This window comes from Pholcus phalangioides, unplaced genomic scaffold (genome assembly GCF_987345545.1).
Source record: "Pholcus phalangioides strain wild (caught in Gottingen) unplaced genomic scaffold, Ppha-v1.0 ptg000011l_1, whole genome shotgun sequence".
In the NCBI taxonomy this organism is placed as follows: Eukaryota; Metazoa; Arthropoda; class Arachnida; order Araneae; family Pholcidae; genus Pholcus; species Pholcus phalangioides.
Window position 1 is genome coordinate 29,192,436 of NW_028301604.1, and position 25,642 is coordinate 29,218,077.

Here is a 25,642-nt window from a genome sequence, read left to right on the forward strand (position 1 = left end):
TCACGTTTAAGTTCAGAGACAGACATAGGAGGACCAACTGTCGTAGATAAAGCGGGCAGATTTATTTTGTATTGATTCCAGCTTCTCGATATTGCTAGTAGTGTAGGGGTCTGAAATTTTGGAGGCACAGGAGATAACTGGAAAAATATAGGTTTGATAACAGAGGAATCTAACATGGCGAGTAGTGTTTAAGGTTGCGGTGAAGGAAAAAGATTTTATTGAGACATTTTTGATAGATATAATCGATGTGTTTATTCCAGTGCAGGTCTGCTGAAATGATAACACTGAGGTATTTATATTGAGAAACCTGGGATATGGGGGAGTTATTGATAGAGTATGAAAATTCGAAAGGTGAGAGTTTATGTGAAATTCTCATGAGAACTGTTTTATAGATGTTGAGAGGCATTTGCCATGTGGAGTACCACATTGGGAAATGAAAATTGAGATTGCATTGGAGAAGTTCTTTGTCTGACTCATGATTTATGGTGCGTTAGATTATGCAATCATCAGCAAAAAGTCTCTAGTGGTACAGTTGAGGGTTTCAGGGAGGTCGTTAATAAATATTAAGAATAAAAGTGGAGAAATAACTGATCCCTGCGGGGTCACAGAATTTACGGTGGCTGATGGAGAGTTGTGGTCTTTGAGGTGGACATATTGTTTGCGATATTTTAAGAAGGCTTCCAACCAATTAAGCAATTGAACGTTTAAGCCGAGTGTAGAAAGTTTAAGTAGTAATTTATCGTGGGGGACTTCGTCATATGCTTTTGAGAAATCTAAGAAAATGACATCAGTTTCTAAGTTTTTATCGACGGCTCCCAAGAGGTCATAGATGAAAACGGCCAATTAAGAAGAGGTGGAGAGAGAATGTCTAAAGCCATGCTGATTAGGGAAGAAAAATTTTATGGAGTCAAAGTGGGTACAGATTTCCTTTGCTATGATGTGTTCAAGAATCTTGGAGTAAGATGAAGTGATTGCAATAGGTCTGAAATTAAAGGGATCTGTAAGAGGACCAGATTTGTGAATTGGAATGATTTTGTTTATTTTCTGATCAGATGGTAGAATGGAGGAATTTAGAGAAACATTGAAAATAATCAAACGATAGTCAGTGATTTCTTCATCACAGAATTTGAGAATGTAGTTAGGGATTCCGTCTGGGCCCAAAGAGCCAGGTTTGAATTTTTTCAATAATTTTACGATGCCCTCCCTAGAACAAAGATTGAGTTAGAATTGTGAATGGAGTCAGTGAATGAATATTGGGGGGGGGGGGTGTAGGATCCAATGAGAAAACAGCAGAATGCTAAATTGAACTCATTGGCGATATCCTCAGGAGAAAAGACGTCTTGAGTTGAAGTTTTGAGAGATGAGGGCCAGCTGATTTGGGACGGAGGAAGTTCCAAAACTTTGAGGGATTAGATTTGAGATAATTTGGTAAAGGGTGAGAAAGATATTTAGTTTTTTGGAAAGTGTTGTGAAAACTACAACAACTACGAACTAAAAACTGTGGTCAATGGCGTCCTTCTTCTGTTGTTTACCTTTTTCTACTTCCTGGTCCACGATGTTTTGCCGCTCTGTATAACCACATTTAATCATGTTATATAATAGTTTTTTTTGTCACATTAAAGTATGCTATTTTCCTACAATATGCTGATCAATACAATTCCGTTTCCGGCTCCACCATTTCTTAAAAATACAACAGTTATGGCGACGAGGATGGGATGCGACCATCAGATTCTAATATTGCAGCAGTGAAAGACTTACGCAAACCTAAAAATATCCAGGAACTGCATTCATTTATTGGAAAAATCAACTACTATAACAAGTTCATTCCTGGTTTTTCTCAGCTGGCAGGTCCTTTGAACAAACTGTGAAGAAAAAATGTCAAATTCGAGTGGAAGCAAGAACAAGAGGAAGCATTCCAGAAATTGAAAGAACACATTGTTAAAGCTACCAGACTAGTGCATTACAACTCAGAATTGCCACTGATTTTGGCAACTGATGCATCATCTTATGGCATAGGTGCTGTGATTTCTCACAGATATTCCGATGGTTCAGAAAAACTGATTGCTTTTGCTTCCAAGACATTGACTGATACACAAAAAGCCTACAGTCAAATCGAAAAAGAGGCTTTATCCATTATTTATGGTGTGAAAAAATTTCATCAGTATTTGTATGGCAGAAAATTTTAACTCCTCACGGATCACCAACCCCTGGTATCCATATTCCATCCCAACAAGCAACGTCCCGTAATGACTGCTCAGAGACTTCAACGTTGGGCAATTATTCTTATGGGATATATGTACGATATCAAATATAGACCAACAATGCAGCATGGAAATGCTGATGCTCTTTCAAGACTTCCAGTTGGTTCAGATGTAGAATTTGACAAATCAGAGAATGCATGCCACAATATTGATGTACAGGTGGATGAATACATATCTCATTATCCAGTTGACTACAAAGCAATACAAGAAGCAACTGCTAAGGACAAAACTTTGAAAAAAGTTCTCCATTATATTCAGAATGGTTGGCCGAAAGACTTGCCGGAGAACAATGAGGATGTAAAACCATACTGTCTAAGAAAAAATTCACTCTCTGTCAACTGAGGTATCTTGCTACTCCAAACTGAATGTCTTCATGTAATCATTCCAAAGACTTTGCAAAGTTCAGTTCTCAAGACTGTTCACATTGGTCATTGGGGAATGGTTCGAATGAAACAGATGGCTCGAAGATATTGCTGGTTTCCACAGATCGAGCAGCAGATTGAAAACACTGCAAACCAATATCAATCATGTCAACGTGAAAAAGCTTGTCCAAAAGCAATGTTCCAGGACTGGCCAAAACCAGATGATCCTTGGCACAGAATTCATATAGACTTTGCGGGTCCCTTCCAAAATTCCATGTGGCTTATCATTTGCTTTGATGCATATTCAAAATTTCCTTACGTGATCGAGATGAAATCTACTACTTCAGAAGTGACTATTGAAGCTCTAAAGAAAGTATTTATCATTGAAGGTTTGCCGATCATACTTGTGTCAGACAATGGTACACAATTTACTAGTAAAGTTTTTGAGGACTTTTGCAAATTGAATGGTATCGAGCATCTTACTACTGCTCCATTTCATCTTGCCTGTAATGGCGAAGCAGAACGTTTCGTCCGGACATTCAAAGAAGCTATGAAAAAAGCTGTGAGGGGAGGAGACCACAAGTCAGAAGCACTCCAAAAGCTTCTAATAATATACAGAATAACACCAAAACCTGGTTGTGATAAGTCTCCTGCAGAACTATTGCATGGCAGACAGCCTAGAGATCTGCTCTCCCTCTTATTCCCTCCAAAGGATAAAAACATTAAATTTTCACAAGACAGTACTACCCACAAGTTCAGTATTAACAGCAGAGTTTTTTGTAAGAACTATTCAAATGGTCCTAAGCAGGGTTGGCAGGTTTTTGACACATGGCAGTTTTTGACGGTTTAAACCGCAGTTTAAACTGTCACGTCAAAAACCCTCCATCAAAAACCTTTGTCAAAAACTGTCAAAAACCTCAAATATTGCTTTTCGATATAAAAATTCCCAATGAAAATGCACACGTTAATTGCATGTAATGTTTAAAGTGACTATGTTATACAAAGAATAAATATTTAATAAGATTCTAAAATAATTTTCTACTCCCGACAGAATTATTTTGGACAATATATGTTTTTTTTTTCTTATAAAATTTGAATAAAGCATAACATGAACATTGAAGGGAAAACTGTGGAACGATTTGACATTCTTTGATTCAAGATGATTCTTGGCGTTCCAAAATTTCTTCAACTGCTTATATATATGCATTGATAGGCCTATAAACTATCTGCTGTACTCTTTTTACAACAGATAAGTGTTTAAAAAAGTTTATTACATCATGTATGTAATGTTGATTTCTGTTATTATTAAATTATCTAGATAACCACTGATACTTAAAACAATACTCTTATTGCACATAACATTGAAATATATCTAGCGATCAAAATACTAAATTGTAGGACTAAAATGTCATTTAATTTGGCAATGCTAGCTTGTATATGTCAAACTTGGTTTATTCTTACTTTTGCACTATGATATGGTACATTTACTAGTATTTATAATGCAATGGTTTTCCAATTGAAGCTGTATTCAAACATGCAAAAAAAATGCTTTGGGTATCAAGTCCTGTCAGCTCTGCTTTGGTTGAAAATATTCTTTAATACTCTGTGAATTTATACACTCTGAGCTAAGAAATTTTTATGTGAAAATAAATGAGTTTAATTAGTGCATTAACAGATGCTGCATGAGAATTTTTATATGGAATAAAATTTTGGGCAGATCACAAAATTTAAAATATCAAAATATATATTTTTCCTCAGTAATTATAATTCTGAATATAAAACCCTTTAATCTAAATAAAAGTAAGTATTTTGTTATTTAATATGTGGTGTCTCACGCAGACGACCCCCCAAGAGTCGGGTCAACGACCTCGAGTGTGTCACGTGATCCCGGGTACTGGAGACGACCGTCTGGAAAACAGCAGAGCAGAGAGTCACTGCACACGAAAGCATGAGGTTCAAAAATTTCTATGCCTGTCTTTTTCATTAACCCAGATTATCATGTTTGTGTCGTCGTAATAAATGTTTATTAAGAAGCTGTGGCTCTGTGTGGTGACTCCGCAGTGGTGACCAGCGACGTTTAGGAACATTAACCATCAAAAAAAGTCCATCTTCATTGAAGATTTAATCTCATGCATATTCGGAAATTTTCTTCTTTCCGAGCCTCCATTATGTCTGTGGTTGCGATGACTCGATTCTTCCCTCAAAGAGGCCCCTGAAGAACAGACCCCTCTCACCCACGCATCATCGCCTGCTCTTCTTCTCTTCTGGTGTGTGACCTCCTCCTCTCTCTCGTCTTCTCTTCTTTTTTTTCTCTCTCTCCCGTTGGAGCTGAGCGATGGCGGAAGAAAATGCTCAAGTTTCGAGGATTGGACTTCGATTACCTCCGTTTTGGAAATCCAATGTCCAACTATGGATTCAACAGTGCAACAGTGCTTTTCAACTCAGTGGAATCACTAACGATGACACGAAATATGCAGCCTTGGTCTCTTCCTTGGACGGAGAATGCTTGTCTTTTGTCTCGGATCTGATATTAAATCCTCCGGCAATCAACCGCTATCAAGCCTTGTCGGATCGCCTCATAAAGGAGTTCGCCGCGACGGAACATCAAAAAGTCAAGGAACTTTTGAACGAGCTACAGCTGGGTGATCAAAAGCCAAGTCAACTGCTGCGAAAGATAAAAGAACTCTCCGGCAACAAAGTCACTGACGAGTTCTTACCCACCTTGTGGATGCAACGCTTACCGCAAAATATTCAAGCAGTGTTATCGGTTTCCAGTGAGCCATTAGATCAACTTGCTGTCCTAGCCGACAAAGTGGCTGAAGTCACTACCCAAAATTATGTGTGTCGAATCCAGCCATCATCATCATCGCAAATGCAGCCAACTCAAGATCGAAATGATTCGTCATCAGTCATCGAAACGCTCACCAAACAAGTGGCAGAGCTAACGGCTACGGTGAATCGACTCTCTAGAGGGAGATATCGCAGTAACTCCCAACAGCGACGAGCTAGGCGTTCAACATCTCGTTCAAGTCGAGCACGGGATATCTGCTTCTATCACAACAATTCGGTGAGAAAGCCCGCTACTGCCGTCAGCCATGTAAATTCCAGAAAAAAAACGACGACCTTCCATCATCGCTGGTATGATGGAATCGGGCAACAAATCCAGCAGGCTCTTCGTGATTGACAGAGTTACGGGTGATCGTTTCCTTGTTGACTCTGGCAGTGAAGTTTCTGTTATCCCACCTAAAAAAAATTCGTCAGCGCTACACCCAAGTTTCCATTTGTTCGCCGCAAACAACAGCAAGATTCTTGCCTATGGTTCCACGGTCAAGAAACTTGATTTAGGTCTCCGGAAACCTTTTTCCTGGACATTTCTCGTAGCTGACGTCACTTCACCAATACTTGGAGCTGATTTTCTCAGTAACTTCAACCTAATCGTTGATGTGCGAAACCGACGACTCATCGATTCGCAAACATCATTACGGGTACTCGGATCGATCAAGCCCACAACACAAACTTCCGTCACTACCATTGGAGATTCTGAATACAGTGCTATATTTCAAGAATTCCCAGATGTCTTCAACCCTTCACAGATCGGTAAAACAGTGAAACATGTGACGCGACACCATATCATCACTCGAGGACCACCGGTGGCTTCGAAGCCTCGACGTCTCAATCCAAAAATTCAACAACAGGTGAAAACCGAGTTTGAATTCCTTTTGGAACAAGGGATTATCCGGCCCTCCAAAAGCCCTTGGAGCTCACCGTTACATATTGTGCCCAAGGCGGATGGTACTGTACGTCCTGTCGGTGATTATCGTCGTCTAAATAGTGTTACGGAATTTGATTCTTACCCGATACCCCATATTCAAGACTTTTCTCAAGAATTGCATGGTAAGTCTATTTTTTCTAGACTAGACATCTTCAAGGCATATCATCAAATTGGCATTGCCGAAGAAGATATACCAAAAACCGCAATCACAACCCCTTGGGGTTTATTCGAGTATACAAGATTGAGCTTCGGTCTCGTAAATGCCGCTCAAACTTTTATGCGGTTCATGCATGAAGTTTTACGAGGTTTACCATTCTGCTATGTATATCTTGATGACATTCTATGCTTTTCTGAAAATGCCGAAGAACACAAAATTCAATTAAAACAAATATTCCAACGTCTTCAACAGTATGGCTTAGTTTTAAATGTGTCAAAATGCATATTTGGTGTTTCTGAGCTTGAATTTCTGGGACATGTGATCAAACCATCTGGTATCACACCTCGTCCAGACAAAGTGCAAGCTGTACTCGATTTCAAGCAACCGGAAACAATTGAGCAATTGCGTAAATATTTAGGTCTCATAAATTTTTATCGCCGTTTCCTACCGCATGCAGCTGAGACACAAGTGCAACTGCATGATCTATTGAAAGGTTCCACGAAAAAAAGAAAAGACAAAACAAAAGTTGTGTGGTCTACATCAACTTTGAAAGCATTTGAAGATTGCAAAAAGCTACTAGCTAATGCCGCATTGCTGGCACATCCATCCCCGTCTGCCCAATTAGCTCTACACGTAGATGCTTCCGACTATGCTATAGGCGGTGCACTGCACCAGGTGACGGACAATGGTCTTCAACCACTAGGTTTTTTCTCACGTAAACTTTCACCCACCGAAACACGATATAGCGCATACGATCGAGAACTTCTTGCCGCATATTCTTCCATAAAATTTTTCAGATACATGCTTGAAGCTCGTGAGTTTATACTTTTCAGTGACCATAAACCACTGTGCTATGCGTTTCGACAAAAAAGTGAAAAATGCTCACCTAGACAGCTAAGGCATTTAGATTATATATCGCAGTTCACAACGAACATTTGCCATATTCCTGGATCGCAAAATATTTCCTCTGATATCTTATCACGCGTAACAGCAATTTCAGTTCCTGGACCTCTCGATTTTACTGCCATCGCTGAGCAACAAGAGAGGGATAAAGAACTAGAGGAACTTCTAAAGAGCAAATCAGCTTTGCAACTGAAGAAAGTATTTCTTCCAGACTCAGCTAAAGCGCTCTACTGTGATTTATCAACAGGTGCTGTTCGACCTTATATTCCAGAAAAATTTCGATATGATGTGTTTTGGAATATGCACAAACTCTCACACCCAGGAATTAGACGTACTATTGATTTGGTCAGAAAGCGATTCATTTGGCCATGTCTAGCTAAAGACTGTGCTAAATGGACAAAAGTGTGCATACCATGCCAAAGATCCAAAGTGCACAAGCACACGAGATCCACACTACAATCGTTTGTGGAACCTTCCCAACGATTTCAACATATTCATTTGGATATCATTGGCCCACTGCCCATTTCCGATGGATATTCTTATTGCCTAACAATGATAGACCGGTTTTCACGATGGCCAGAAACTTTACGATTACCTGGTGAATTTTTCCAAGCACGAGCTAATTCCAACTCAACTGACGCTTCCGAGTTCCTACAAATGCTGAGAACTCACGTCCAAACTTTCCAGCCACGACCAATCAAACGGCATGGAGGACATCCTACATTTGTTCACCATGATTTGAAAACTACTTCTCACGTTTTCGTAAGAACTGATAGGGTGAAACGTCCTCTGGAACAGCCATTTGAAGGACCATACAGAGTGATCAGCCGGACCGACAAAGTGTTCAACGTGGACATAAGAGGAAAAACTGTGTCAGTGTCAGTCGATCGGCTTAAACCGGCGTTTCTTGTGAATCCGACGGTGGAGCCGGTACCTGTATCTCCAAACGTACCAACTGCAGTTACGTCTGACAGACTCGCAGCTGATTCTGCTGTGAAACCAGTCAGAACCACTCGTTCTGGACGTACTGTCCACTTTCCAGATCGTCTACAGTGCTCGTGATCACTGATGCTACTCCATAGTACGCGATCACCTCTTATTACTCGTGATCACTGGGGAGGGAGTGTGTGGTGTCTCACGCAGACGACCCCCCAAGAGTCGGGTCAACGACCTCGAGTGTGTCACGTGATCCCGGGTACTGGAGACGACCGTCTGGAAAACAGCAGAGCAGAGAGTCACTGCACACGAAAGCATGAGGTTCAAAAATTTCCATGCCTGTCTTTTTCATTAACCCAGATTATCATGTTTGTGTCGTCGTAATAAATGTTTATTAAGAAGCTGTGGCTCTGTGTGGTGACTCCGCAAATATATCTATCAAGTTAACAAAAACTATTTGACATCATTGGCAGTAAGTTTTTGACAGTTTTAATACCGAGTTAGTTTCTGGGGTCAAAAACCTAACCCTGATGCCCTATCATACATATTTTGAATAAGCAGCTCTAATCCACTTAACAAATTGAACACAGGTAATGAGTAGCTTAGATAAATAAACCATAAAATTATATTTTATATGTTCTAGACTCTTATGTTGAAGAATTCAAAATTGCAAATTATAATTAATATTTTGTTTTAATTATTGTAATAAATTAATGTTTAAAAATAGAACATTGTAATATGCCAAAAAGTAAGTTTTTCATCATGTTGTATACCTATTATGTTCAAAACATTATCAAAAGGCATTCATTTAGGTTTTTGACGGTTTTCGACAGTTTTTGATGGTTTAAACCAGTTTTTGACGCTTGTCATGTCAAAAACCCAACCCTGGTCCTAAGTGGGTTAATGCCAAAGTTCTCAAACATCTTGGCAAAATGATGTATTTGATTCAGACGAATCGTGGGAAATGGAAACGTCATCAGAACCAAATGAGAAAAGATCATTCTTCAGAGAAACATCCTGCAATGCCATCTTCTGAGTACTGTATGGACTATCAAATATTGCTGCCTCCTTCTACTAACGATTCAAGGTGTCCAGAGACTGCTCCCAAACCTGCTGATGGTGGTTCTGCGGTTACTGTCAATACTTGGGCATCCTGAATGCTCTGCACCGATTTCGAGTCAACTCTCTTCTGTTTTTCGTAGGTCGACTCGTCAGACAACACCGGTCGAGAGATTCATTCCATTGTGAGGGGGAGGAATGTTGTGAAAACTACGAACTAAAAACTGTGGTCAATGCCATCCTTCTTCTGTTGTTTACCTTTTTCTACTTCCCGGGCCACGATGTTTTGCCGCTCTGTATAACCACATTTAATTATGTTATATAATAGTTTTTTTTGTCACATTAAAGTATGCTATTTTCCTACAATATGCTGATCAATACAGTTCCGTTTCCGGCTCCACCATTTCTTAAAAATACAACAGAAAGAAATGAGGTTTTTAAGGTTTTGGGTGCAGGCAGAAATTGTGGATTTAAGTGAGTGGAATTTGTTTACTTTGTATTTGAGAGCGGTATGGCAAATTTTTCTCTTTAAATGGATGATATCTCTATTGATCCATGGGTTATAAATGAACTTAGATGAGACATTCTTACTGGGAACTGTAGCTAAGCATTTGAGGATTGTCGATTTGAAAGTGGCCCACATATGAATGTTGTTGGAGGAGGAAAGTGATAAGAATCGGAGAAGTGGAAATGAAGAATGTTTCGCATGAGGGGGTAGTTGACCTTATTAAAATTTGGTTTGGTGGCAAGTTTGTAGAGGGAATAGATTGCTGAAGGGAAAAATCAATGAAGGTGATTTTGTGGTCCGAGCAACCCTTGAAGATGGAGGTGTCCTGAACTGGGATCCGATCGGAGGTAGCAATGACATCCAGAATTGAACTGGAGTGAAATGTAATTTGAGTTGGTTCTTAGACAGATTGGACAAAATTGAATTTAAGGAAAATGTCAAGGACTTTATTATTAATTCAGTGATTGCTGGAGGTAGAATGCATATTTATCCAATCAAATGCCTGGGAGTTTCCAATCTCTAGTAAGTATTAGGGAATGTGTGGGGGAGAATTTTTCAAGAATAAGTTAAGTTGGTCGAATAAGTGTAAATCTGGGGAGGGAGGTATACAGAGGGGAAAACAATTTGGGTGACGGCATTCAGCTGCAACAATTTCGAGGTCAAAGGAATGGAATTATTGAAAACCAGGGTGACACCTCCCCCACGAGAGTTTCTATCTTTACGGAAAGCACTGTAATTAAAGGGAAGAAATTCTGAATTAGACACACAATTATTCAACCAAGATTCTGTGACTCCAAGAAAGGGGGGTTGTGAGCAAGCAAAATGGATTCGAAGGAAAGGATTTTATTATTTAAACTTCTAACATTGATGGTACCTAATTTAAAAGTATTTAGTTTAGAGGCAGGAGGGGTGTTAACGGGTGAGATCCTAAAGGGGGAACATTAGGGGTACTGGGAGGACTGGTGGATAGAGTAGGGTTTGTGGAACTTGTTGGGGTGTAACGGCAGGGACAATGTCATTAATCTCAGGCTCCCAAATGTATTTAATACTGTTAATTATTGCAAAGTTATGGACGAGCTTCTCTTTAAGTCCACTGTCCCTGAATTTCTGACTAGCCCTCTACAGTTGGCCACTGAGTTTCAGAGTTTTGAGAGAAAAATCTTCAGAGATTGATATTGGAATGTTTTTAATTCGAAGTTGTTTTTAAGGATGTCATTTTAAAGTTTGAAATCAAGAAATTTGACTATTGAGAGTCTGCATCCAGGACCCCCTGGAACCGATTCTATGGCAACGTTCGATGTCCATGGGAGAGATATCTATCTCTAAGTCTTCGGAGCAACATTTTATGATTTTATATTTGAGTTCCATATTAGTTTTGGTATTAGACGGTTCCTCAGAGATTGCACGAAAAATAAGATTCAAGTGACGAGAACGATCTTCAAGGTCAGTTATTTTAGAAACAAGGGAGGATCAGAGTTCTGAAAAATCGGAGGAGAGGTCTTGGGCTTTGTTTTGCAGGTCATCTATAGGGGATAATTTATCTTCAACTGTGCTAAGTCGTTGGGAAAGGCCGGTAAATTTGAAGCTGAAGGAATCTTGTTTTTGGGAAAGAAGTGTCAGTTGTTTGAGTATGGCAACTTGAGTTTCCTGAATATTAAGGATAATTGTTGATTTGGAAGAAGTATCAGGTTTAGCAGCATTTTCAGAAGTGGAGCCAGATCTGAGTTGGCAGGTAGAAGGTGGAGGGGAGTGGTTAACACGGGATCCAGGGTCAGACTCAATGTTGCCAGATAATAAGAGCAAGAGTGCTTGGGGAAAGGAAGTGCAGAGGGATTTATGAAGAATCAGGGAAAGGATACAAAAAATATATATCAAATAGAGCAAGAGTGACAAATTTTCTCAGTATTAAATTCAGTCTGCGGGGTCATTGTTGTAACATGAGAATGATAAAATAAAGTAAATAAAAATTTAAACAAGGGAAGGAGACTGAGTTGTAATAGTAATAAAGAGATCAGCATTCTGACGAGCTTAAGAGCAACGAACCAGCATTCTGAAGCACTGAGGAAGGCACCTAGTATATATAGGTGGCATGGTGACGTCAGTCCTTGGCTTGCTAACCGGTATACGACACGTAGCGCTGCCAAAGAAATCCACGGCAGCAAAAATGTAGAGGCAAGTATCCATGGTGACGACAAGAACTGGCATGAGGGAGGGCGGGTTGGCGGCAGAGAAGAGATGGCGACAGGAAAACAGACTGGAGCCGAGGAGTTACAACTGAAGTTCTTCGTGGCGAAAGAACAGTACAGCAAAGACGGAGAATCCAGACTATGAAACACAGCAAAAACCTGTAATAGTAATAGAGATCAGCATTCTGACAAGCGTGAGAGCAACGACCCGCGTTGACATGAGTTGTTCAAAAAAGCAAATAGAATGCTCAGTTTCAATTTTAAAAGAGGTCTCTTCGCATTTTCCTAGTCATTCTTGCTTTTCTGGGGCTTAGTTCATCCTGGACTGGAGCATGGGGTACAGTTTTGGAGACCATACAGAGGGACTTGGTCGAGGGGGTGCAGAGAAAAGCTATAGATGCTCTTGTTGATGCGCAGGGCTTGAGCTATGAAAAGTTAAAAAAAAATTTTTTTTTGGAAGAATGCGGGTGGTGGAGGGGATATAATCGAAGTATTTAAAATTTTCAGTTAATGCATAAGAAGGATCAAGAGTTATTTTATACACTGTCTATCAACTGCTTTTACAAGGGAAAACCGCTTTTGTTTGGTACATTCTTGGAAGTAAAAAAGGGCGTACCTCAGGGATCAGTTCTTGGACCTGTACTTTTTCTCATATATATAAACGAATTTTGTAAACTAGAACTAAATGGAAACTTAATATCTTTTTCCAATGATACAGTACTGTATGTAGAAGAGATGGAAATGGAAAATTCATTTAAAAAAGTGTAAGAAGACCTTTTCAAAATAAATAGTTGGCTAAGTAAAAACAAACTGCAGATAAATATTCAAAAAACTAAATATATTTGCTTAAAGACAAAAAACATAAATAATTTTGATAATATACATATAAAAATTTATAACCATTCCCCTAGTCATAGCATATTATACTGTAACTGCCAAGAAATAAACAGAGTTTTTGACTACAATTATCTGGGCATAATAATACAGGATGACCTAAAATGGAATTTGCATTAAGGAAAAATAACTAAAAGAATTCAAACTTTTGCAGCGGTATTATATAGACTTAAAAATGCAATAGATGAAAAAATTTTTAAAGATATATTTTATGCATGGATATACTCAATTGTAACATATGGAATCTGTGCATACTATACTAACATAAATAAATTAGATAATATATATAATAAAATCAGATTCACAATAAAAACTAATCCCCCTAACCAAACCAAAACTGAGTGCCATGCATTATCCATAAGACAAAACTGTATATACAGAATAATAAAATTTGTTATAGCAAATGAAGAATGGTTAATGAAGAATCGAAACAGATCTTCAAATAGATTAAGTATGGAATATCAAGTGCCAAAAACAAATAAAACTCTATTCAAAAAAAGTTTTAGTTACACTGCTCCAAAAATATTAAATAAATACCAAACTGCTAATCATACTAATAAAAGATTGAATTATAATATTTATGATTTTGCGAAGAGCATTGCATTTGAAACACTAATACAATAGAAATATTTACATTGAAAAATATTTTTTTCTTTTACAATACATGTGTTTAATTTTTGTGCATAGAGATATCTATCAAGATATAATTATTGTTTTAATTTGAAATTTTTTTCAACATATTTTTGTGACGTTTTAAAAATCCAATCATTGTGCATGCACACGAGCATAAATTATTACCGTTTATTGTTTATGATAATAGAACAATAATGAAGGTTGCTTGAAAAATAGAAATTTAGTATTACGAATTATTCGACCTTCTGGAAGGACAAGTAGTCCCTTGAGGGTCACAGAGTGGGTGTATATGTATGTCCATTTTTGTTTATTTATTATTTATTTTTGTTTGTTTATTATTTATTTTTGTTTATTTATTATGTATTTTTGTTTGTCATCTTTTTTTTGTAGTTTTGTTTATTTTATTTTTATTACGTATGTATAGTCTGTAGCTATACAGTATAGTGTAGGCACAGGTTCCTTGATTCCTTCAGTATTCGATCAAGTAGGTTCTCAAATGAATGATAAATAAAAAATATTTTCCTAGAGCAGTCCCAAATGGCATGGCACCTTGGGGTGCCATGAAGTCAATTACAATGAACTTTTTAGAAATGAAATTGAAAATATATCATTTTCATTGTTTAGGCATTATAAAATGAGTGCCATTATTCTGTTTAGGCATTATAAAATGCCTAAACAGTGTGCCACCTAAAAACCTCAAGATCAAATAGAGGTGCTATGAGATATATAAAATTCTAACCTTATTCCAAATGGTGGTGTGAACATAAAAGCTGCATTCTAGCTCTTTGAATGTCTTCTTTTTTTTTGAAGTGGCCCACCAGTATAAATTTCTTATAAAATGTCCTGGATATAAGTGCAAAATTAAACATCATGTTCAAAAGGTGTATGAAGTTTTGATAGCATGGTGAGAAGCATTTTTTTTTTTTTGGTAACAGATTTTTTTTTTCTGGAATTTATTTACTTTTTTTTTGTGAAAGCAGATGGTACTCAAACTTGCGCCAAGGACGAACTGTGGTTATACCACAGTTCGTTCTTGGTATAACCAAGGGGTTCGTCACCAGCATGTCTATAGCAGTAATTCTTTCCAGATTGATTATTGGTACCTTCCGGGTCATGGCACATATGCCAAGCATATCTCCCACCTACAAACTCGATATGTTACTTGAACACAGTGCTTTGTTTCTTACTCATGTTTCCATACATTGCTTGTATTTGAAGAAAGACATAACTTGTGTAAGCACATTTTTTTTTATTAAAAACCAAATTCATGTCACTTCACTCTTTACTTGCTCCCATAGCTTTTAGATAATAGCCCTAATGGCTTGCTTAATCATCTCCTGATGATTTGAATTGTTTTCTTGAGATGAAATTCTTATGATGACATACAGATCATGTATGAATATATATGTTTTAGTTCTTTTTCATTATTTCTCTATTCTCTAACAGGTTTGCTCATACCATATTCCAATATTTTTTTTCAATTTTATTCAATCTATGCAGTGTCCAAGTTTGAGTACCATCTGCTTTCACAAAAAAAAAGTAAATAAATTCCAGAAAAAAAAAATCTGTTACCAAAAAAAAAAATGCTTCTCACTTTGCGCAAGAGGGAAAATTATCTGCAAATATTTACTGCTGAAAGATTAATACTTGCTTGGATGCATCTATCACTTACCACTGTTGCTTGAATATTTGAAAAAGGGATTACAGACTTGCTAACTGTTATCGATGATCCATGGTTGCTACAGATGGTCATTATTCCACTACATAACTAGTTTTGAATAATAAAGAAATAGTTTTTTTTTCAAAATTTTTTTTGCTAATCCTCTATTATTAATGCAAAAGTGTGATACAAATACAAACAAGAAGGCCACAACAGGCAAATTTCCCAATATGTGGCTGAAAAAAGATGGCCCATGAAAAAATATGGATGCCAAATATATTAAAATACAACAACCAAATATAAGAACCAAAGGCTGTAACTAGAGGGGAAAAGGGGGAGACAACTTCCCCAGACGGCAAAATTTAGGGAGCAACAGTTTTAGGTGGGAACAAAGAACACAGTTACAAAATTATTGAATTTAAAAGTTGGGGGGGGGGTGGCAAAACGTTTGCCCCAGATGGCAAAAATCCTAGTTACAGCCCTCTAAGAGCATATATTACGAAAAAAAACTAATAATTAATACTATATGATACACTGCCCATAAAAAGATTATGGTTCTCTTATCTAAGTATGGATAGCTTCTTAATTTATCCCAATGTTTATCTTATATCTTTTTAAACATATCAATTGTGTTAGAATTCAGAACCCGCAGAGGTAAGCTATTCCATTTATTAACAACCCTATTGGAGAAAAATTCCCTGCGAGACATCACAACCCAGAATTGTTTTTTACCAATTGATACTGGTGTTCACTTGTCAAAGCAGCCGATTGACGCATATTAATAATTCATGGTCCATCCCATTCAATCTCTTGGAAATTTTGAACACTTTGATCTTATCCTGGACACCCACTTTCCTCCCATGTAAACATATTTAAGAAATCAATATATTTTTTTAATTATGATTAGTTTATTGTTGCTATTTGCTTTTCCGTGTTTGAAAATTAACTCAACAATAACCAGTTCACCAGTATGGATCGATAATGATCCCTTGGATAGTTTTCCTGTTTTGTGTAATGTACATTTTGTTAATGTGGTGAATAAAATTGAATTGAAATGAAGTCGCTCTTTGTAGTTCAAGCCTTGTGTGCCAACAAGTACACTTGTAGCTTTTCTCTGTGCCCCGTCAACAAAGTTTGTCCCTCTATAGTTATGGTCTCCAAAACCTTACAGCATACTCCAATCCAGAACGAACTAAGCCTTGGAAAAGCAAAAAAATTACTTTAGGAGGGTGCAGAGAGACCTTTTTAAGAATTGTAAACCAAGCTTTCTATTCGCTTTTTGGACCATCACTGAACAGTGTTCGGAAATCTGAACTGCTCGTCAATAAGAATATCCAGATAGGTGATCCTAGTTGCATCCAGGATAAAAATTCCATTCAACTCATCAGTGAAGTGTGGGTTGTTCAAACAAAAATGAGCATCCATGCACTTATCAACAATGAAAGTGTCATACTTCATTCATTAGCCCATGCTGCAATTATATTCAAGTTCATCTGGAGCATCTCCCTATTGATTAGATTCTCGACTACCCCCATTAGTTTCACATCATCTGCAAATTTGATAAATTTGGTCGATACCCTGATCAAATTTATCGATAAAAGGTAAAAACAGCAAGGGCCCAAGGACTTCCTTGAGGGACTCCACTCTTCACATCTGTCCAATGGAAAATTCCCCATCCACTATAACCCTTTGTGATCTATCACTCAACCACAATTCTATCCAATTCAACAAGTTGTCACTAATCCCAATCTCATGTAAAAAGCTTCAAGGGTTTACTATGTTGGACTCAATCGAATGCCTTCTGGAAATTGAGATAAACAACATTGATGTTTTTGCCTTTTTCCAAAGCCTGAGTCACGTGGTCATAGAAGCAAAGGAGGTTGGTAACACATGATGTCCCTTTCCTCAATCGATGATACCAATATTCTCTGACAATACATTATTCTCCCCTATTCACTTCACCGGTTGTCTTTTATAATAACAGACCTGCCAACTCTCTGGATTTTTTGCCCTTCCTCTGGCTCTCTCGATTTGTTAAAAATTTCTCTAGATTTTGGCAAAAAAAATTAGATTTTGAGAAGAAATTTTTTTCCCCATTTTCTTTCAGATCAAATTTTTTTTAGATTTTCCCTGAGCTTTCACAATGGTGTGACATCAATGATTTCAGTTGACGTTAGGGAAAATTCCTATAGAGGGCAGCAGTAGTTCACGGAACCTACCTACTCGGGTTAAGACATTACTTCCGTCGAGCAGTCATAAAAAGAAATCTTGGTAAGCGCATTTAGGCAAACTGGCAACAACGTGACTTTGTTTGATTGTTTTTGTCATACCACGGTCGTTTTCTGTATATGAGGGCTAATTAGACCTGGACCTACAATTTATTGTCGATTTCAAATGGCGCCGTTTCAAAGTTTGTCTTTTTTTATACTTACCGAGAGGTTGGTGCGGTAACTCCTCAATGTTGGACTCCCTGTGGTAGCAATCTTATTCTGTGGTCATGTCCCGTTTCTGTTGTACCCCTGTGTCAGGAAAGTTTTTGACAACGACGAACTGGGTATCGAACTCGCGACACCTCTAAACATCCTTTGGTACTTTGGGCAAGTATCTTATTGACCTGGGCTACTGCACATCATGACTTTTTACTTAGTGCTTATTGGCAACCATTTATCAGGGATGGTCTGGGTTGCCACAATCCCTGTATAATTATTATTATATTCTATTAACCACGTCGCAAACACAATAACAGAGAGAGATTGATTATACACCATGTGATATGTAATATCACTGGAGCTTTTCTCGTCAGCAGCCTTATATTTTGAATTTTTTTTTAACTTTTTTCTCTGATCAAATGTCTTCAAAAAGAAAATATACAACTGCTTTTGAGAGTTTGTATACCCAAGATTATCCATCACTAATAGCATCCATGATGACTATATTCTGCTCAGGACCTGCCTGGGGGAATTTTTAGAGAGGGAGCTCATGGAACTCACTGGACAATAATTTGGCATGGTTTCTCTTCTACCATTTTTAAATATAGGAACAACATCAGTGAGCTTCCAATCCCCTGGGATGATATCCTCAGCAACACTTCTTCTGTAAATCTGCGCAACTGGCCCCCAACAGTTTATTAGTACATTCCCTGAGGAGCTTAGAAATATCTTCTGGTCCTGGTGCTTTGCTTGCACATAACAAGCGTCTAACATCAGGACATAGAAAAATACATGGATTTTGTAGAATTCGACCTGTTCAGGCAGTGGCAGATCCAGGAAGGGGTGATCACCCCCCACCCGAGAGCCTTCAAGCAATAGGCGATTGGGTGATCACTCCTCCCAAGGACCTTCAACTCAACATAACTCAGATGAGCTCTTTTTTTTTTCTTTATTAATTTTTAGTTTTTTAATTCATTTATTCTTCCCTCAAATTTCCTTTCACTAAAACTGATGCAGTCGAGGAAGTGCGATGTCGAACTTTCTTCTGGTGGTAAGGTTGAAAGAATAAAGAAGCCATTGCCGGAGGAGGGTCAGTTGTATTCCCGCTAAAGATAGCCTAGGTTCTGTAGCAATTTAATGTGATTCGGCCATCACACTGCCTTTCTGGTGCAACTCATGCATATATACCCCTAGTGTGGCATATGTGAGAGAGAGACTTTTTGGCTTAACCTGTGTTAAACATGCAAGCTCTAGATTTACCAAAAATATGGCAGGATCTTCGAAAAACTATTTTTGGTAAGTGAAAGTTTTAAAATAGTTGAAGAAAATAATTTCTACAATGTTTTATAGCACATTTGGGGTTTTTCCAAGAAATGAAGTTGCATTCACTTGCAGATTCACTGATAATGATGTTAACAGGGCTCAGGACGATTCTCATCATTTTTTGTTTTTTCACTCTACAAAGTCCAGGCAGAGACAAGATGACTTTTCTTTCCGAGTTCATCTCAGCATAATGTCCAAAAAATATTGGTTTACTTGATATCTTGGCTTAGAAAAAAGCTTTCTATCTCTCTACTGTCCCACCTGTGGGCTATTTTCTAAGTTAAGAGAGGCTACTAATGCCTCTACTTCAGTACCTCATGCCACAGTGCATGAAATAAGGAAGGCAGGGTCATGTCTCCAGTGGTGTAGATGGCAGCTTGCTTGCCTGGTACGCAAGAGGGCCTGGGTTTGTGTTCCGGCAGAGACAATATGACTTTCATTCCAAGTTCATCTCAGCATAATATCTAGAAAATATTGTTTCTTTAATAAGGAATCTACTTTGACATGAAAACCTTTAAAAAAGCATTTATCGAATACATACAGATTTGTGTATTTTTATTTGTGTATACTGTTTTTTTTGGTTAACTATGAGCCTTAATTTTTATTAAGCAAAGGAGAAAGAAGTAGGATTCTAGGAATATTCTCATGTTCCTCCACATCCTGGAGCAAGGCCCCTAGGCTGGGATCTTTTGACCAGACTTTCATGGGCCTCTTTATGATGAATCTATATCGTGAAAAACGAATAATGATTCCAGGCCCGGTCAGCCGCACCCTTGTGGGGGTCATGGATATTCTGCTCTTTTCATCTACGAAGAAGTTTTCATTTATTTGTTTTATTTTGTTTCAAGCATAAGTTTTCATTTATTTGTACAATAGCACTACTTGATTTTCTGTTTCCCAACTTCAAGGTGTGATGCAAGCCAATCTTTCCTTTAAAAAGTCTCGCCACCAACAGGCCTACAATGGCACAAATATTCAAACATCACACTTCACTCAGAGTTTTTAATATAGATGGCACTATACTACAAATTCACACTCAACACTATACACACACTCAGACTGTGTTAGGTACACTTCCGACAACTCAATTGGTAGTAAATTGCCCATGGCAATAGACCAGAGTTGCGCTCAGTAGAGATGGGATGAATATTTGGCCAGTATTCGGTATTCTGCCCTTTTGCCAAATATTCGGTTTGGCAGAATAATGCTCAGGTACTTGGCCGAATATCTGTGTAAATCGAAGCGCAGCAAACTAATTTTGCATAAATTAAAAATTTGCTGATTATATTTTATTGTGTGGTGTATATCCCTTTCTATAAGCGAGACTATGTCAGGGTGAATTTTTAGGATAAAGAAAACATGAAACTGTGTTAATATAGAATCCTACTGTGTGTGAACCTACAGGTCTGAATTTGAATCTTGGTTCGGGCATGGATGTCTATTAACCTAACACTAACAAATTCCCTGGAGGGATCGTGCTGATCCCTTGAGAATACGTGAAAATCACATCATTATAATTGTGATCGAAGGTGAAATGAACCTGCAATCAATGTCCTGTTGCAGAGTTACAATGTAATTTGTGATTGTTTGATTTTCCATCTGATAGATGGACAGAAATTGGGGTTTTGCCACTAATATGTTCTTAGGACACAGGTGGAATGCAAATGTTTGGATAAATTTCTCTTATGTGAGCTCATTTGGTAGGTGTAGCAAAACCAATGCTATACTAAAGCATTATAATTTTTGAAATATAAGTTTAGAAATATTTGAGCCCACAATTCTTTGTTAGGCAATTTTTCATATCAAAGAAGTTTTTAAAGCATTGAATATACAATATGAAAGATTATTTTTTCTGATAAAAACATTGAATGTTTGAATCAGGACTAGAGTTGCTTTAACTGCATCTGGGCAGATAGAAATGTTTCGAACAATTGACGTTGAGTTTGAAAAGCACACAAAAATTTTTCGAATTGTTCAGTATCAATGATTGCTGATAACAAAGTCAGTCATTTGAGTGTCCTTGTTGAAGAAAAAAATACACACTGCGATATTACTGAAATTGAAAGCTGTCACACAGTGTTAATGAAAGAGAAAGCAGCTTACCGGAATTGAAATAATTTTTACCTCATCGCCTAATTATTCTATCTAAGAGGTAAGGCTAGTTGAAAGTATAGGGTGTTATCATATACTATTTATTGAAGGAAAACCAAAAGCAAATAAGAAAAATAAAGATGGCATAGGATAGACATATGATGCAGCACCAACATCATGACCCTGGCTTCGATCAAGGCACTTGATCGAAGCCATAGCATACCTGAGGGTCCTCCTCGGTGGAAGCTTGTGGCCGCCCGATGGGCAGACTTCACGGTCAAGGCAGAAATCACGGAGGATATGGTTTCGCAACCCGACGTCAACCACTGTGTTGACCTTGTGACCAGTTGTATCATCTCTGCAGCAAATGAAACAATACCCAAAGTCTCCTCGAAACTTCCTAAATTTCCTAAACCTTGGTGGAACCACGAATGTAATCTTACGATTAAAGCACAAAAGAAAGCATGGAGTAGGTTCCAGCGGTATCCTACCCATGACAACAAGTTGGCATTTTTAAAAGCAAAGGCGATAGCGAGAAGAACCAGGCACCAGGCTCAATGTGAGTCCTGGCACAAGTTTACCACGGGAATCAATTCATCGACTTCATCTAAAGTCATTTGGGACCGGATCCGAAAAATAAATGGTCATTATCAGTCTCATCCGATCACTATTTTAAACAGCAATGGCACTATCATCAGCGATGTGAGGGATATTGCGGATACCATCGCTGCCCATTTCGCCACTGTCTCCAGTGATGCGAATTATCCCCCATCGTTTCATCCCATTAAATCATCGGCCGAACGTATATCGTACACCTTCCGGCCTTTTACACCGGAGGGATACAATTCATTGTTCATCCTTCATGAACTGACCACAGCCTTGCAGCGAAGTCCTGACTCAGCTGTAGGGCCCGATGCCATTCATTATTCCATGATCCGGCATCTCTCATCTGAATCACTGTCACATTTACTCATATTGTTTAATCGGATCTGGGTCAATCATACATTTCCCAACATCTGGCGAGCAGTCATAGTTCTTGCATTTCCGAAGCCTGGCAAAAATCCTCAACAATCTAATAGTTACAGACCTATCGCATTGACCAGCTGTTTGTGTAAACTTATGGAACGTATGGTGAACTATCGCCTTATGCACTACCTTGAGGTTAACAATATTTTATCGAAACGTCAAAGCGGCTTTAGACGGTTCAGGTCCACAACATGCAATCTGTTACGCCTTGAGACATCAATAAGACAAGCATTTGTGAAGAGGGAGCATATGATAGCCATATTTTTCGACATAGAAAAGGCCTACGACCGTACTTGCAGGCACGGAATTCTTTCCGACCTCTATAATAGCGGCTTGCGGGGCAACCTGCCCATTTTCATTAAGAATTTTCTTGCTCGCCGCATTTTTCAGGTATGGATCGGAAGCACATTATCAGCTCCCCAAATTCAAGAACAAGGTGTACCTCAAGGTATCATTTTAAGTGTAACACTTTTTATTTTAAGACTCAACGGGGTGTTAAATCAACTCCCGTTGTCTGTTACTGGCGCACTCTACGTGGATGATCTGTTGATATCTTACCAATCAGTGAATAAGAGGTCAGCCGAGAGACAATTGCAAACCACACTCAACAAGATCAGCAAGTGGGCTCATAATAATGGCTTTTCTTTCTCCACTGACAAGACTGTTGCTATGCACTTCTGCCAGCGTCGAGACCTACACGATGACCCACAGTTGTTTCTCAATAACAATCTAATACCTATTGTAGAAAACACTAAATTCCTCGGCATCACATTCGACAAGAAACTCACTTTCAAACCTCATATTGCACAATTAAGAGCTCGTTGCATGAAGACGATGAACCTCTTGAAGGTCATCTCTTCTACATCGTGGGGAGCAGACCGTATAAAGCTCTTGTAAGACCGAAGCTCGACTACGGCCCCATTGTATACGGGTCGGCACCTCGGAGCTATCTGAGTGTGCTCGACCCAGTCCACCATCTCGCCCTGCGGCTCTGCTCTGGAGCTTTCCGGACGTCTCCAATGGAGAGTCTGTATGGCGAATGCAACGAGCCCTCACTGACATCAAGACGCCAGCAACTTTCCTTGAAATATTATATCAAGATGAAATCTTTTCCAGATCATCCACTTCATCGTGTCATTTTTAATCCCTCATTTCATAGACTTTTTGCTGCTCGCCCTTCATGTGTACTGTCATTCGGTCTTCGTATGAGGGCTTTTGTGGAGGAACTACAATTAGACATCAGTCGTGTTGCCCCAGTTGCTTGGCAACTGGCACCATGGGAGCAGTCTCTGCCAGATGTCTCTCTTTCATTATTATCGTACTATAGAGCCACTGCAGCAGATGTCATATATCGACAGATATTCTTTAGGCACAGGGGTAGGTACAACAGGTACTTCCCCATATATACCGACGGCTCTAAGAGCCCTGGGCATGTTGGTTGTGCCTACATCTGTTGTGAGGAGACATCTTTCAAACTTCCCGACACATTCTCTATTTATTCGGCAGAGCTGTACGCAATCCTTCAGGCTCTACGTCATATACGACGCAAACGCCACCGACGATGCATCATTTATAGCGACTCTCTCAGCACATTGCAAGCACTGTGTTCCTTCACTTTTCACACTCATCCATGTATTCATGTCATTTTTCATGAACTGCATCCCCTCATCCATCACGGTACCACAGTAAAATTTTACCGGGTCATGTAGGAATACCGGACAACGAAAAAGCAGACAACGTAGCTCGAACAACAACTAACATTGACAATAGCCTTTTGGTACCTGCCAGTGACCACTTCTCAATCCTCCGGGAAGTGATGCATCGTCACTGGCAGGAGCACTGGAATAATCAAGTTAATAATAAATTACATGCTATCAAGCCCAAACTTGGCCATTGGTGTTCGAGCTGCAGGACTAACCGAAAGGAGGAAGTTCTGCTTGCCCGGTTGCGCATAGGACACAGTCGCCTTAGACAATCATATTTGTTATTACGCGAGAGTCAACCAGAGTGCCCTGATTGTCAAAGTCCAATGACCATTGCTCATGCTTTTACTTGTTCACACCATCGTCATCATTTTACGACCGCTTTTGGTCATAGTCATCTTTCACTTCATGACATTTTAAATGACCATAGCGATGCATCTCGCATTTTTAAGTTCATCAAAGCCATTGGATTTTATAACAAATTATAGCTTTTTACAATTCATGTCAGTGTTTTACGTTTCCCATCGCTTTTTATCATGAGCAGTCTTATTTTTTGATATGACAAAGGGACAACTTTTCTTGTTCTTATATAGTCATTTTTTGGCGCAGTTTGACCAAACTGGTCCTTGCACCAGCAAATTCAAAATCCAATCCAATCCAACATCATGACTGGGAATTGATACAACACGTAAATATGGAAGCAAGATAGTCTTGATTACCGTTATTACAAATTGCCTGGTACAACAGCCGCAGACTCAAGTGAATTGTGTGAGAGTGGTACTTTTAGTAGTTACAGTATGGGTTGGCAACCAAATTTAATTGGCGAGCTGTTCAATGATTTTCCGTTCACCAAATATTGGCTTCGGTGTAGGGTGTGAGCCACTGCAATACAGTGAAATGTTTCTTTCCTTTCACTTTCAAACTAGTGAATATTGGGAGGGGGGGGCAATGCCCTTGAAAAAAAACCCCTTAAAATGTTTTAACAGGGAACTCCCTGTTCCCGCTTTTTATGAGTCCTGCTTTTGGAGAGAGATCCTGTCTGCCCAAACCATCAAAGGAAACCTTCAGAAAGCATATTTCCCAGCAATGTTTCGGTTTTCTGAACTCGTAGAGGAGAGGACACTTTTCCTTACCCACCATAATGAATAAGTTGATAAATGGTTCACCCATTTTTTTTGACAATTTATAAAAATTGAACAAAAATTTGAAGTAGCTTATTGTTTAAGTCATGTTCTGTTCAGTATACACCTTCACATAAAAAAAATTGTATAGTATATGGAAAAAGTCATTTTGAGAAACACCTACAGATCAATCTAGATTCTTGATGGATGTTTAACTTCAATTATGTGCCTCAAATATACTTATCACAATTGGCTAAGTTAAAAATTTCTTGACTTCTTCAAGCATGGTTGAATAATTGCATTGGTCATTTTAATCACCGTTACTTTTTCATGTTTTGCCTATACGTATGGATTGGCATAGTTTTTGTCATATTCTTTGGAATACCAATTGCATGGGACCATTTTGTTAGAGATGTTGAAGTAAGTACACATGTGTATTTCCTTTGTTTTCTGTAAACAATATATTTGAGTGAAATTCATGATAAAGTTATTTAGTTTTTTATAATTATAATATATTATAGAATGTCTTTGCAGGAAGCATATACAATAATTATATTTTGTTCATAATGTTTTCTTATGAAAATACACCAAACTGCCAATACTATCAAAGTATCAACA

The 25,642-nt window shown here is 38.4% G+C and overlaps 1 protein-coding gene across 18 annotated transcripts in view; it reads left to right on the forward strand.

Moving 5' to 3' along the window:
- The window catches only part of LOC149080316 (palmitoyltransferase ZDHHC16-like), a 210,098-nt gene that overhangs the window by 116,117 nt on the left and 68,339 nt on the right, over positions 1 to 25,642 (forward strand). For 16 of the 18 annotated variants that reach the window (XM_089239452.1, XM_089239444.1, XM_089239445.1 and 13 more), the window contains one exon: positions 25,308 to 25,444. The exons of the other annotated variants lie outside the window; for them this stretch is intronic. In XM_089239452.1, coding sequence (XP_089095578.1) covers positions 25,308 to 25,444 — 137 coding nt within the window. The remainder of the gene's footprint in view (positions 1 to 25,307; positions 25,445 to 25,642) is intronic. 18 annotated transcript variants of the gene reach the window in all.